The 13,586-nt window shown below is 48.8% G+C and overlaps 1 protein-coding gene across 2 annotated transcripts in view; it reads right to left on the bottom strand.

Annotated features, from left to right (window-relative positions):
- LOC144175098 (MFS-type transporter SLC18B1-like) overlaps nucleotides 1-1,145 on the bottom strand; it is a 61,213-nt gene extending 60,068 nt beyond the window's left edge. The window contains exon 1 of one of the 2 annotated variants that reach the window (XM_077704165.1): nucleotides 791-1,145. In XM_077704165.1, the coding sequence (XP_077560291.1) occupies nucleotides 791-1,025 (235 nt within the window). In that variant the 5' untranslated portion in view covers nucleotides 1,026-1,145. The remainder of the gene's footprint in view (nucleotides 1-790) is intronic. The other variant, XM_077704166.1, reaches the window with a different exon arrangement.
- Nucleotides 1,146-13,586: the final 12,441 nt, after the last annotated feature.

The following is a 13,586-nucleotide window of genomic DNA, read 5'->3' as shown; positions in this document are numbered from 1 at the left end:
CGAAGATACCGCGCTCATACGATTAACTTCAAAACGAAAATAATACAAGTTAACACACAAAATACCACCAGCGAAACGATGTTTGTGAAAGCTTGATTGATTGATTGATTGATTGTAAGGTTTAACGCGCCGACGCAACACAGGCGATGGGGCGCGCCGTAGTGGAGGGCTCCGGGTTAATTTTGACCACCTGGGGATTTTTAAATGTGCGCCGAAATCTCGTACGCACTGGGCGTTTTTGCTTTTCGCCTCCATCAGAAAAGCGGCCGCCGTGGCCAGGAATTATTTGTAAAAGCGCACAGCGGGGTAAGGATGCTTCCACATTATAAGATAATTCTCGGTATCGTTGTACAATTTTTAGCCTGCTCCGCTTTTTTGTGGTTCACGACCAGAGAGTTTGGTTATTTCGGCATTTGTACTAAGGCATCCTTCGAGTAACGCGAGCCGTAAGTAATTACGCGTACATTTGTTGGCACGAGCATCACGTTTTGCTTGCTAGATATTCCGTGGGCCACCCACACCCATTCAAAGTTTTATCTGCTTAAACGGGGACTTTCCAGTCTCAAATCTTTGTGTGCTCTAAGACATGAGCACTGATGATTTGCCGCACGATAGAAATTCGTGCATACAGCACGGCGCGCAATACATACGCTTACATCAAATGAAAAACCACCTCAAAAACCGACAGCTCCACTCTTGCAAAGCATTCGTGTAGGCCAGCGTAGGTTCAACCACACTGAACCCCGGTTCACAATACAGAGGCGTCGACAATTGCTACCATTCGCATCACCTTTGGTGGTTGCCTGTTCCGGTGAGCGCTCCTCGCATCCAGCCTCTCCGGCGCCTCTGCCCGTCCGATGAGGCAAATCTTCGCGAAGTCCGTCACACGCCGAAGTAGCCACTCTTCTCACGATCTCGAGGGAAGCGTCATAGTCGGGCGGCCCTGACGCCTTATATTGTATCGTTACCGGCACACGTTTCAGGTCCCCCGAAATCGTTCCATTTTTTGCTTTGCTCGACACCATGATTACTACAGTTTGAGAGCAGCGGCCGAACGCCGAAAGACCTTTGGAAACGCCGCAGGCACAGCCGCGTCATCTGCGATAGAGCGAAGTGAACGGAGCACTGGGAATCGCGCGCTGGGTCGCCAGCGCTACCAGCGCCATCGCTTGGCATCCGGCCGAGCAGGGCGGCTGCTCGCAAAGCTGCCGCCCCAGTGCCAACCGCGGTCGCTTATTTTAATCGTAAACATTCTAGGCCGAGGTGCCTCCACAGCCCCAACAGTGTAACTCCCATCATTTGCACGCAATTGGCGTAGCTAAGGCATTTAGTCGTTATAACATCGTAAATGAAGATAATTGGTTGAAGAAAATTTTTATAAATCTAGAAAGAGCTAGAAAATATGAAATAATTAACGAAAATCAAAATGAACCAACCAAGTTAGAAATGTACATGCTATGCACCGCTCCCACAAAATTGAGACAATAATTAAGAAGCACGAGAAGAACTACGTAAAGACAAATAGAAAAATCGCGAAAAAAACCAACCGCGAACCAAAATCAGCGAAAAATGCATAACGTTAAGCCATTTAATAATTACAACAGTGCAAATGTGCACCACTGGCGAAAAGAAATAAGAACTATAAAACAATAAAATAACCAAGGTTATTTGTCCATGTAAAGTGCGTTTAGAATAATGCGTACAGTTGTACATATAGTCTATACGTACAGTGAAAATTGGAATCATTGTTATTGGCTGATGCAGTCTTTAGAATGTGCAAACCTTTTACTTTTCTTTCATGGCACCTTCACGCATATATTTTATGCGTCTTATTTCTTTGAATGTCTACGTTGCTGCATAAAGGCCATCTGGGTGCTTCTCGGCACGCTAATACACAATTGATTGGCGTATTGTTTGCTACAGAGGACTACAGTCCTTTTTCAGCCCATTTATTTACCTTATTACCTTACCGGACGCAGGAGGTTCACAAAAGAAGTGAGTGAAGGAAAGGAGTTGCTCAACCAAATCTCTGTTTTCTCGCTTCCTTGAAAAAAAAAAAAGAAAGCTCTGAAATTACGTTGGAGCGCACAAAAGAAAACGGAATGGTCTGAAATGTATGTAAACAGTTCTTATCGCTCTTTTTTCGCCATGTTTATAAACTCATAAAAATAAACACATAAGGCGGTCACCTACAGGTACACCCAAGAAGTTATAAACGTCTTTCTGAATTTTATTCCTTACAGTTCACCGGTATATCAATCCGCTGTACTGATAAAATTTTATTTTTGTTGACGATGTTTTAAAGAAAATTACTTTCGCAATATCTGGCATCTCATCTCATGACGTAGAATATCGTGACGGCAGCGCGGACAACACAAGCAAAATAATTGGAGCACCTTGCAGTAGTGGTGCAAGGCTGGAGAAACAGCAAAGCTGGTGGCCCCTCTCCCTTCGTCGGTGACCCGGCTGCTGCACCTGCACCTCACATAGACTTCCGAACTTGCCGCTTAAAGTTCTCCATGACTGGAACGCCTGGATCGTTTTGTCCGCGGGCTTTCACATCTATCCCAAAGTGAACCGCGTTAGCACGCACTAGAACCCGCGGCAACGGGCTTCGCGAACTCGGCGTCTATGCGAGCTCGGCGTCTCGGCGTCACTTCAGGCGCGAACGCACGTGAACTGGAGAGGAGAACAGCACGCTCACGCCGCGAACGGTGGACAGAGTGTTCTCGAAGGTCGAGCTGGCCGACGCCGGGCGCTGCTCACGAGGCGCACGCTCACGAGCGCAATCGGTCTTTTTTCTTGGTATTTTTTGCGAGCTTCTCACGTGGCTCAAGCCCACGCGCAAGTCTGGACAACACCCGGCACTCCTCACGAGGCGCATGCTCATATGCGCTCGGTATTTCTTCGCGGTATTTTTCGCGAACGCCATCGGTCCAAGCGCAAGCTTAAAGGAGCCATGAAGACAAAATACAAGTTGGGTTTATTAGAAAGACTGCTTAGTCCCGATTACAATGATACCAATATCATCGCAATCTTCGAAAAAATAACGGAGATATGAAAGAAAACGTGTGAAGCAGTCGCGACCCCCTAGCCAATTTCCCGCAACTTTTCTATGACGTCACAGAACCTTGTTTGTGCGATTGGCGGCCACCTAACTGACCTGTCGCGACGACACATGACTGGACGTCTGTAATGGGGCCTCTAGTTCCATTTTACCGCATCACTTGAATGCTAACGTGCAGTTAACGCACTGAAAATTATGTTTTATTGTTGGCCCGTATGACGTCATTCTTGCTCATAACACGTCACTGTGGCGCAAAATTTGAAAGTTTTTAAATACTTCTTGCTTTTTTTTCGTTAAAAAAACATATTTTGTGGCTGTAACGGAGCTGAGTGAGATACTGAATCCTAGTTCTTTCAAATTAAACGAAGTTGTATTTTCTCTTCATGGCTCCTTTAAACAGCTCGGCTGTTAAAAAAAATCAGATGCATTAGCTCTCAACCAGCGAGTAGTACCTTGGTTCTACTCGTTACTGTGGCCAAGTAACTCTTAATACTTGAGTGCTCTACGGTTTTGACGCAGGAAATTCAGAGCACGAGGTTTAAAACGAAGATGAAATACTATCTACTCCGATCTGCGTACATGGATTATTTACAACCGACCAGTGGCATGTCTCCTACACGGGGCCATTCTCTTGCAAGCCCCCGGTATGCGGCCGTGGCACATGCGCACAATGGACGAGGAACTGCTGTATTTTCCAGCACCGCGTCCATACAAAAACGGAACTCTCCTTTGGGCTGTCTCATTGGATTAGAAAGGTCGTTCATGGTGGAAGCAAGGACCACACAGGGCCAACGGCCACTGATGTGTCGGATCAGCCGACGTCGTCAAGTGCCATGAGAGGTCCGCTCGAAGAATAGCTGCAATCATGGTAACATCATGGTTCAAGCCAAAATTATCTGCTCAGTGCCATAAAATTAGACGCCAAGACGTCACTCTGGCCGAAACTGTTTTCGTTAGTGTCTGGGTCGGCACAATGGCACACGTAGCATTTTTTTTTTCATACAGTGCTCCAAATGACTCTGATTTGGTCAGGAACATCAATCAGCGATATATAATCAAACACTGTGAGCGAGAGTACGATAGGGCACTCTTAACCCGACGGTACTAACAATGAACAAGTTCGGTGCCTCCGCCGCGGTGGCTCAGTGGCTATATAGGGCGTTGTGCTGCTGCACCCAAGGACGAGGGTGCGATCCCGGCCACAGTGGCTTCTTTTCCGATGGAGGCGAAAAGCGAAAACGCCCGTGTCTCGAGATTTCGGTGGACGTTGAAAATCCGCAAGTGGTCAGAATTAATCCGGAGCCCTCCACTACGGCGCATCTCATAGCCCACGTGTATATAGCGTCGCTGCACAAAACCTCCCAGAATTAGGGAACAATATAGCTTAAAGGTGGATGTAGACTATTATTTTTATCCTTATTATTCTTTGTGCCTCCCCGAAGAGTGAATCAAAGGCATCTTTACTTGTCGCATATTTGGACACCCCCTACCGCACTTTCTGATAGGTGGGAGCGGGGAGTGCCCAAATGGACTGACTGGCGCTTTGGCAGAATCGTCAGAAATCTCTATCCTTGTGGCTTTCCTTCAAAAGTAAACAATGCATGTTCCCTTCGGGGTCCCCTGCAGTATAGATGCACTTCGTGGCAGGACGGAAAATTTTCCCTGCGGGAGCAAGACAATGCAAAAAAAAATTAAGAAAAGAAACGAGCCACTATGTATGTAACCTGCTATGTATGTAATGTAACGAGCCACTATGTATGTAACTATGTAACCTGCTTGTATGGGCATTGCACATATCAAGGTAGAAAGTTGAGCTAGTTGGTTATTAACTGACTGAAATGACTCGTCGGGCCACATGGTCGACCATTGTCAGCGGTGTCCTGGATGCGTCCCATGTTTGATGACACACATGAGTTAGGATGTGGACGCGACCACACCAGGAATTCACGAGTCCTATCATACCTACAGGGAAGTAGACAATTGTGCGAGCCCGCATTCGATTACTGCACAGAAAATGAGTTATGCTTTTTATGAGGGCGCATGCGCGATACATAGCTTGGTGTGTGTTGGTTGGTGAGTAGGTGTGACGCGAAAAAAGGTGTTGTTTCATTTTATCTTATATATTTCACGTTGCGAAGTAGAATTTCAGTTGACGTCTAGCGTGCGCCCTGCGTGCTTCTTCTTCTTCATCATCGTCCCGCTTTTCGCTAATGAAATGCGCGCACAGATCTGCTTCCTCCGAATTATTCACGTTGAGGGATGCTTCCATTTACTATCAGACGCTCTGCTACGCACCGCACTGTTTCTTCTTTTGTGTTTCTTCTTTAGCAAGTTTTCTGCTTGTAATAAGCAATGCGAACAGGAAATCCGAACCCAGCTATCGGTAACCAAGGGCCAGGAAGAAGTTTCCTAGAATTTCCTCTGTAGCAGAACATGCCCGGGGGGGTACGTGGAACAGGGGTGAGGCCGGCAGGGTCAGGGGGTTGGGTACGGGAAGGGGATGTAGGGCATGACAGTGCCAGCTGGAGCGGGGAGTATCTTCCTAGTCCTCGCAGTGTGGGGAAGCGGGGGTGGGAACGAGGGACGTGAGATGCGGGTGAGCTAGGATGGCTCTAGTGGGGAGGGAGTGTGTTTCAACCCCCACGACGCCTGGCTGCCTTCACCCGCGCGCTCGGACGCCCAGTCCCAGTACGCTCTGCTCGACAGGACTTCGGGCCCACAGCTCTACCGTTCCTACCAAGCCTGGCCAGGAATAAAACGTTTCTCTCTCTCTCGCTCTCTCTCTCTCTCTGTGTCTCCCGCCAGTGTCAGGCGCGGCGGTTTGTACAAGCCCGTTACTACGTGCATGCATCTCATCGCAGCTGGAAAATAACAAAAGAAGCAGCAGATACCCGAAGTACTAAGCGAAACCAGATAACGAGTTAGTGTTCTGCATGCGTAACAAAGAAAAAGCAAGAACCTGGAGACGGTCACGTCTGGCCAGCTGTTACTGTGGAAGGAACGTTTTGACGTCTATTTCACCTACAAATCATTCTCCGAAGGGGCGCGTAATTGCCTTGCGTGCAACTGCTTTCCATCAGTCTCTTTGATACAAAGCTTCTTGAACTGGATGATTTGGTACAGTGCTGTTTCGGCACACACACACAAAAAAAAGCCTGAACGCATTTGTGGCGTATTTATTTTCTTACTGCGGTTTTCATGCGAAATTTAGTGACAGCATAGGCGGGTGGGCGTATATTGTTCTTTGTTATTTTAATTCGAATGTGGCATTCGCATAGCTTTGCGGTTACTCCTCAGTTACATCCTGAGTTGTTTCTGTAATGGTTTCTTTATGTGATAATTTTTTGAGCTCATTCTGGCTCGGTACTGACAAATGTGATTATGCGGGGTTTTCTGGCTGCTTCCGGATTGAATCATGGAGCGGATTGGATTGTGTCCTCAAGCCGTAAGGTCATCTAACTGTTTTATCAATCGTTTTTTTTTTAATTTTCTTCCGTCATACTTTATTATTGCTCGCTTTCCAATAAACTCCTTTGAACATTTGAATCTATAAATAGGCCCTTATCACCTCTCTCTACGGCGACGACAATGATCAGCGATCGCAACCTCATAAGTGGAACTATCAGCATTTGCTATAACAATGCACGTGTCCCCCAAGGGCGTACCACGGATAGCTATGAAAGGTTTCTTCTATATAGGAAATAACAAGTGGTTGCATAGGGGATGAGCCGAAATAGAAAGAGGTGGTTAATTTATACCAGACGTGAGCTTTGACCGCAGTACCAGTCCTTGTTGAGAAATTGCGCGACCTCAATAGCCGTATCAGCTGTGAGAGGACACGCGTCTTCTTTAAGGGATTGGCCACGAAGCTATCCTACAACTTCCGGATTTCTTCAGAAGGATTATCACCAGAAAATTAAGTTTAGGCAAATGAGTTTATGTCGAACACAGCACCTTCCGTGCTTGTTATCATATGGCAGCACGATCAAGCCTCTTCCATTTTTCGTTCCCCACCATTTTTTATTTGAAACACCGCTCCCTCAGCCACCGTAGGGTCTCACTACAAGATGGCTTAGATGCGAGGTCAAGGTCAACGACTGTTCTCTGCTCGAACAGCAGTAGGAGGAATCTTTACAAACTCTTATATTTCCTGAATTGTTAAACTCCCGTGTTTACGGTCGCAAACTGCACTCATTCATTTAAACGGCATGTCGGTGAACTGAGGTTTGTGTTAGCAATTTCAATTCAATCCCAGAGCCGCATTTGTTAAGCAACCACGTTCTGTTAGTAACAATTAATCCTGTCCGCGTGACTGCCGGCCAGCGATTCAGGTTGCGAGTCCGTTCGCTATTGCAGAACAAGGACACCAACCACACTCGCGCGCAGTCTTCCAAGAACTGTTTACCGACCAGCCTGCCTTGCCCCGACCAAACAAACAAGCAGCTATCTCAGAGCGTAGCTGGTTAAAGGGTTGACTGAGCAGATTAGTGTTCCGAGCCTTTCAAAACAATTGGTATCGCATCGCCCTCGTCGACACCGGATAAAATCAGACGAGTCTCCTGTGGACTTGTTGTCCTTAAGTCAGCACGGTTCAACCGCGTGTGCAGCTGCTGTCGTCGACCAAGCGACTTTGCTATTTGCCTTTCTTCAAGAAATATTCCGCCGAGGCGACAAACGACCCTGCTAACAGATGAGAGATAATAGAAAGCCGTAATCACGACTCACAAAGAAAACACTCGGCTCAGTGCGAGCTGCGATTTCGAAACTTTTTGGAGACAACAAAGGAGCACATATGGGTCATTGATTCCGTCTGAAAATGGCAAGCAAAGCCCCCCCGCCTCCTTGACTGTTGCAAAAAGAAAGCTACGAGCAAGTGACAGTGAAAACCATTTTTGGGGCTAACGCTGCCGTTGGGTCGCTCCCAAGTCTCGACTTCCTGACCTACGGACAACTTCACAGAATTTTTACACGTTTATCCTTCCCTTCGTCTACTTTTGTTAGTTTTAACGGCGGGACTTGTATCCACAACTACGGAAGGCGTATTGGTTCGAGTATTGAGCCGATTTTAAGTGGCCCGTTTTAAGCCTCCTTGTACAAACGTATTGCTGCGTCAAGGGACTGCACAGATTGGATAAAGATTTTTAGATATGTAGACGATTAGATATTCAGACATTTTTTTTTCTTTCTTCAGCCCAATGGTCAACCAGAAACAGGTAATGACAGCATCGCGGCAAGAGGTCTCCGGGAATAATGCCCGACAAGATGCTGGAACAATTTTTCAGCGACCAGTATCATCCGGGTCGCCCCATATATACGTCACCATGCACAGCGAGTACGAATTTGCCCAAAATACCTTGATGAATACGTTCCCTGAAGGAGGGAAAGGAGAGAGAGAGAGAGAGAGAGAGAGAGAGAGAGAGAGAGAGAGAGAGAGAGAGAGAGAGAGAGAGAGAGAGAGAGAGAGAGAGAGAGAGAGAGAGAGGGGAGAGTGAGAGAGGGAAACTGCAGAGGACCAGTCATGTTGAGTGTCCCTTAGGTGGGCAGGCGGACCAGGTTATCCCGGGCCTTGTACCGGTCAGGGGCTGTAGCTCGGGTGATGAGCTCCGCGGTCACCTCCAGCCAGACAGTGGGAGGGAGGGGTAAAAATAGGTGTTTCCACTTGGCTCCTGGCGCCGTGTCTCGTGCGCCCCAAGCCGGGATGTATGGGTACGTATATATAATGTGGGGAAGGTGTGGTAGAAAACCTATCTGGAGAGGATTTGTAATTGCCGCCATAATCTGGCTAGGAAAGGAGAGAGAAGGTGCGAGGGCGGGGTTGTTCAAAAGATTAGGTGTGAAACATTGATATGTGCTCTGTTTGGGAGTAGACGGGGCTGTCAAGAGAGCATGTCCAGTGACCCCTCTCGTGTTCTGGTGGCATGCTCTACGCTATTTTGGTATGGCGCATGTTCATGTGCGCGTTATGTACGCGCGTGGACGTGCGTAACCATGTGGGTATACGAACTGCACGAACTGCTATGAACTTGCTGAAAGCGAACCAGTATGTGTGGCTATTTATTTTTGCATTCCGTTAATTGGCTGTTTCAGCAAAACGTATGTTCGGGTTATTAGCTGTTCATTTATTTTTAATTGCCTGAAAACCTGCGACAGCGTTGCTGGAGCGGGTGTTGTTCCCCAGTTTATTCTTTTTTATATTTTTTGGAGGGGAGAACACGGAAAAAGAATTGGAAGAATTGGTTCTGTGGGTGAAAGAGACAATCTTGAGTGAGGAGTTTCGAGCGCATTACCTCAATTTGCGTACCTGTGCGAAAGGTGAAAAGTTAAAACTAAGGTGGACATGCATTATCTGTAGTGTGGGAATTGAGACATGAGGGGTAATGCTTCTTTGCACACGCGGGCGGGCACATTGTTTTGAGAGAACAAAACATGGTTGAATATAAATTATTTATGTCACCATCATCGTCATTACAAGGAGGATGCAAATGCACATCTAGTGCACCTATGATGCCTTGGACGCCTATGAATTGGGCCGATATCTTAAGAAAAAGGTTAAAGGGGTTGTTTGGTTCTGGGCAGCGTTGGCGTCGGTGTGGCTGTCCTCGGTCATTGGGGGCCTCCTCGGGGTCTGAGGTCGAGCGCCTCAGAATGTACTTGCACAACTCTGAAACGCACTTTTAGGGGTACCCGTTAGCGTAACTTGCTACCGTTTATGACGCGTTAAGCACCCGACGCAACTTATCGTCGCGTTTAATTGCGGTTAAACACTGCTGCATGTTTTCCATCCTTGAGGAAACTGAACGCGCTCGACATCCTTTTGTAGCGTGAGCTACACTGGCCGAGGTTGAGCAGTTTCGCGGGGCTCCTGGAGAGCCGTGCTGCGCATGCGCGAGGAGCAGTGGCGTCACACGGCACACAGAACATTCCTCGCTTCCCGGCGTCTCTCACACACCCCACGCGCCCAGCGTCTTCGCCGACCTCCGTTCCGCACGTGGCGGCCTGGTCCACTTGATGATCATGCGAGGGGTGGCCGGTTGTGGAACCGATGGCTCGTGCGTCGCAGCAACACCGGCGTGCGCCTGTGGAACCAGCTTAGCTCTGGGGCGATTGGTGACGCTGCGCCGGAGCCGCTTGACACTTATAATGCGTATACCGTGTGTGTCATTGAAGCAGCAGCAAGCATGATAATCAAGCTAATCCTAGACAACCAGGAAAGCTAAGAATAACTAGCTGAACCCTAGCTCACGCTGCGTATATTCTGGCATAGCCGAGCTAAGCCACTGCTAATTTCTTTTTTTTTTTTAGGCGCGCGAGGTGTCAGGGATGGGCGTACCTTTTTCTGCGTCGCTTAATTCGTGTAATGCTATTGCCCGAAAACTAAAAGTACAGGCAGGAAATGAAAAACCAAAAAACAAAAACAAAACAAAAACAATTCAAAGCGAAGGGCAGCGAAAACGAAAAATAGAGATCAACACAGACGTAAAAATAAAATATTTCGAAAGTCAGGGTCAATATATGACAGGCCAACAAAATTGCTTCCCAGTTCTGACGTTCTCCAGTTTACTGTTTTGTGACTATATTGTGAGAGTGTTCTAGTAGTTTTAAATGCGATTTGTTGGTAAATCTTGAAACGGTTTATGCGTCTGAAGCAAAACAAGAGCACAACAAGCGAACTCGCGCTGTCTTGCTGTTCGTAGGGTCAGTGGGTCGCTGCACGCACCTGGCTTTTTCAGGGAGATTACTTCATCCGTTGTACCAGAAAGCTTCCGTTTCCGTCAAAGAAAGAAGAAAAGAAACAGACAAAAACACATTCAATGTCTGGATCAAGAAGCGTAAAATAACATTTTGGTCATTACACTTATTAACCTCGTCTGCTACCTTTGTGAGCGTAGTTCTAACTATGAATGCACTTTATATTCGTTTATCCCATGGGAAGTCAGCATTCACCATATTATCACATACCCAATGATTCCGAATATGCCTTACTTTTCACTAGCTTTTGCAGTATAGAAAAACATTTTACGTGAAAGTTACTTCTGTTCATTGTTAAATTGTTTACTTGCAGTTTACGTTTACACGTTTCCTTTATTTCTGTTTGTCCCTTTAGAAGCGTGTCATCCTCCCTCGTGCCATTTCGGGGTGCCACCCTTTTAGGCAGCGTTCAAAGAAGACAAAGCAGTAGAAGAGAAGAGGATGGCAGCCAAAGAGAATGACACAGAAACCGGCACCGCCGCCACGGAAAATGAATCGTCCACCCCACCGGAAGCGCAAATTGCAGGCGGCATCCTCAAGTCTGGCAAGGGCCATCAAGGGAAACCTGCGAAACGCCGCATGTCCATCCGGTTCGCCGACAAAGGGGAGAAACCTGCGGATGCGGCGGTCGCGCCAGCGCCAGCCACCGTTGCAAAGCCGTCCCCGGCAAGCAAGCAACAAACGCAACCCGCCCTCGCTTCGCCTACGGCTCAAGGAGCTGCGAGCTTGCGGCCGATACTGCCGTCGACGACGGGCCAACTCAGGCCACCAGGAGGCGGTCAGCAGATGGTGTCTTCCGGCGCCTCGACACCGGGACCGACCGTCCCGACAGCGAGCATCGAACGGCCGCCGATCACCCAAGCAGCGGCCGCCTGGACAAGGCCACAACCGGTCACGTCGTTGCCAGACGACCCGAACAACTATCGTCTTTTTGTCGGCAATGCCGGCCTCCCTCCAGCACCGGTCGGGCCACAGCAACCTCATGTGGCTTGGCAACTGCCCACCCCCGGCTCGTCTCCAGCGTGGAAGGCTGCGAATGCGCCCTATTACGACCGCAACGCCGTCGGCAACATCCACGCCCAACCGGCGACCATTGTACTGCCCCTTGTGCCCCCGGCCCAGTCTCCACCCCCAGAGGAGGCCGTGGAATCGCCGGGCTGCTGCGCCGACCTTCTCCATCCCGTGCCCTTAGCCATCGTCACGATAATGGTGGTCGCAGCGCTCTTCGCGGTGCTCCTACTCATGGTCTTCCTCGATGTGTACCCGCTGGAGATCTCCGAAGCATCACCGACGACCCGATTGACCGAACCGGAGCAATCGACTCAGACAACACCGCCGAACTCGACGGCGCCTGGGACAATCCAACAGCTGGTCACAGATGATGGGTACGAGGAGCGGAGGCACGACTTCGAAAACCCCGAGCCAGAGCGGCGCTTCCACTTACCGCCCTCCGTTCAGCGCGCAAGAACCGCCACAGAGCGGCCGTTCGGCCCCCTCCGGAGTCCGGAATCGTCGGAGTGAACCTGCGAAGCGACCTGCGTGTCCGTCGCGTTGTCGGGGAAAGAAATTCCGGTCGATCGTGGCAGCACCAATGGCCGCTTCGAACGAAACTGGACTGAAAGCGTGACCCATCACACCTTAGCAAGCGACTCATGTTGCAGGCAGTTGTGATGCCTTGATGCTAGGTTCGTTCATTGGAAGAGCCCTGCTCGCAGCGCTTTTAACCGGTGTCTTTTACGCAGCGGCAGCATCGTAAATAATAGGGGTCTCCGATGAGGTTCAAACAGTGTTTTAGCGGAGCCGACTTTACATGGAAAGCCGTGAGAATGACACACTTTGCATTCTGTTGATGTAGTTACGTGCCTGCTTGTCTGCTACCGATTTTATAATGCATCTGTCTGATGAATAAAACGTTTCTCGCGCATGCATACAAGGTGTTACAATAAATGAGCGCCCTTAAAACATTTTCCTGAAGAAACCGCTGTTCACGCTCACACTTTGCACAATGGCCTCATTTTGGACATCGCATGTTTTAACCTGGATGACCTATGTAGCGCTGGATGTGGTTAAGGGAATTGAAAGAGGGCGAGGATGTAAGGAGAGGAGAGGAGGGGGATGAGACGCGGGAGGACGTAGAGAGTGGAAAGGGCAGGCTCCCTAGGGAGTTGATTATGGAGAAAATAGGAGGGGAAGAGGAATTGGAGTGAAGAAGGAGGTGAAGGGAAGAGGAGAGAGTAGAAATACATGAGGGGAGGAAAGGTGGGAGAGAGAATATGAGGTGAAGGGGAGAATGGGGGAGTGAAGGGGAGAGGAGAGGGAACCAAAAGGAGTCAATTGCGAGGAGGGAGAGAAGATGGGTAGTAGAATGAGGAGAAGGGAAGAGGAGTAGAAATGCATGAGGGGAGGAAAGGTGGAAGATAGACATTGAGGGAAAGGGTAAATTGGGGGTGTAGAGAGGAGAGGGGACCGAAAGGAGTCAATTGCGAGGAGGGAGAGAGGACGGGAGTAGAGTACCAGGAGGGTATTGGAGGATAGTAGGGAAGAGTAGGGGTTGTGGAGGCAGAGGGTTGGAGGAGACGGAAGAGAAAGGGACGGGAAATGTAGGATTGAGTTAAGGGTAGCGAAGGCAGGAGAGGAGATGGGCCGTGGCAAGAATATTGAGAGGGGGAGAAAAGAGGGTGAGCGGTAGGATGAAGGAAGAAAGGAAAGGGAGTTACGGGGCAGGGGCGGCCGAAATGCTATCGCCTTTCGACGTCATTTGCAGCGGAGC

Source organism: Haemaphysalis longicornis, unplaced genomic scaffold (assembly GCF_048455015.1).
Source record: "Haemaphysalis longicornis isolate Haplotype H1 unplaced genomic scaffold, Haemaphysalis longicornis Haplotype H1 scaffold_3, whole genome shotgun sequence".
Classification (NCBI taxonomy): Eukaryota; Metazoa; Arthropoda; class Arachnida; order Ixodida; family Ixodidae; genus Haemaphysalis; species Haemaphysalis longicornis.
This window is presented reverse-complemented; position numbering and strand designations above follow the sequence as displayed.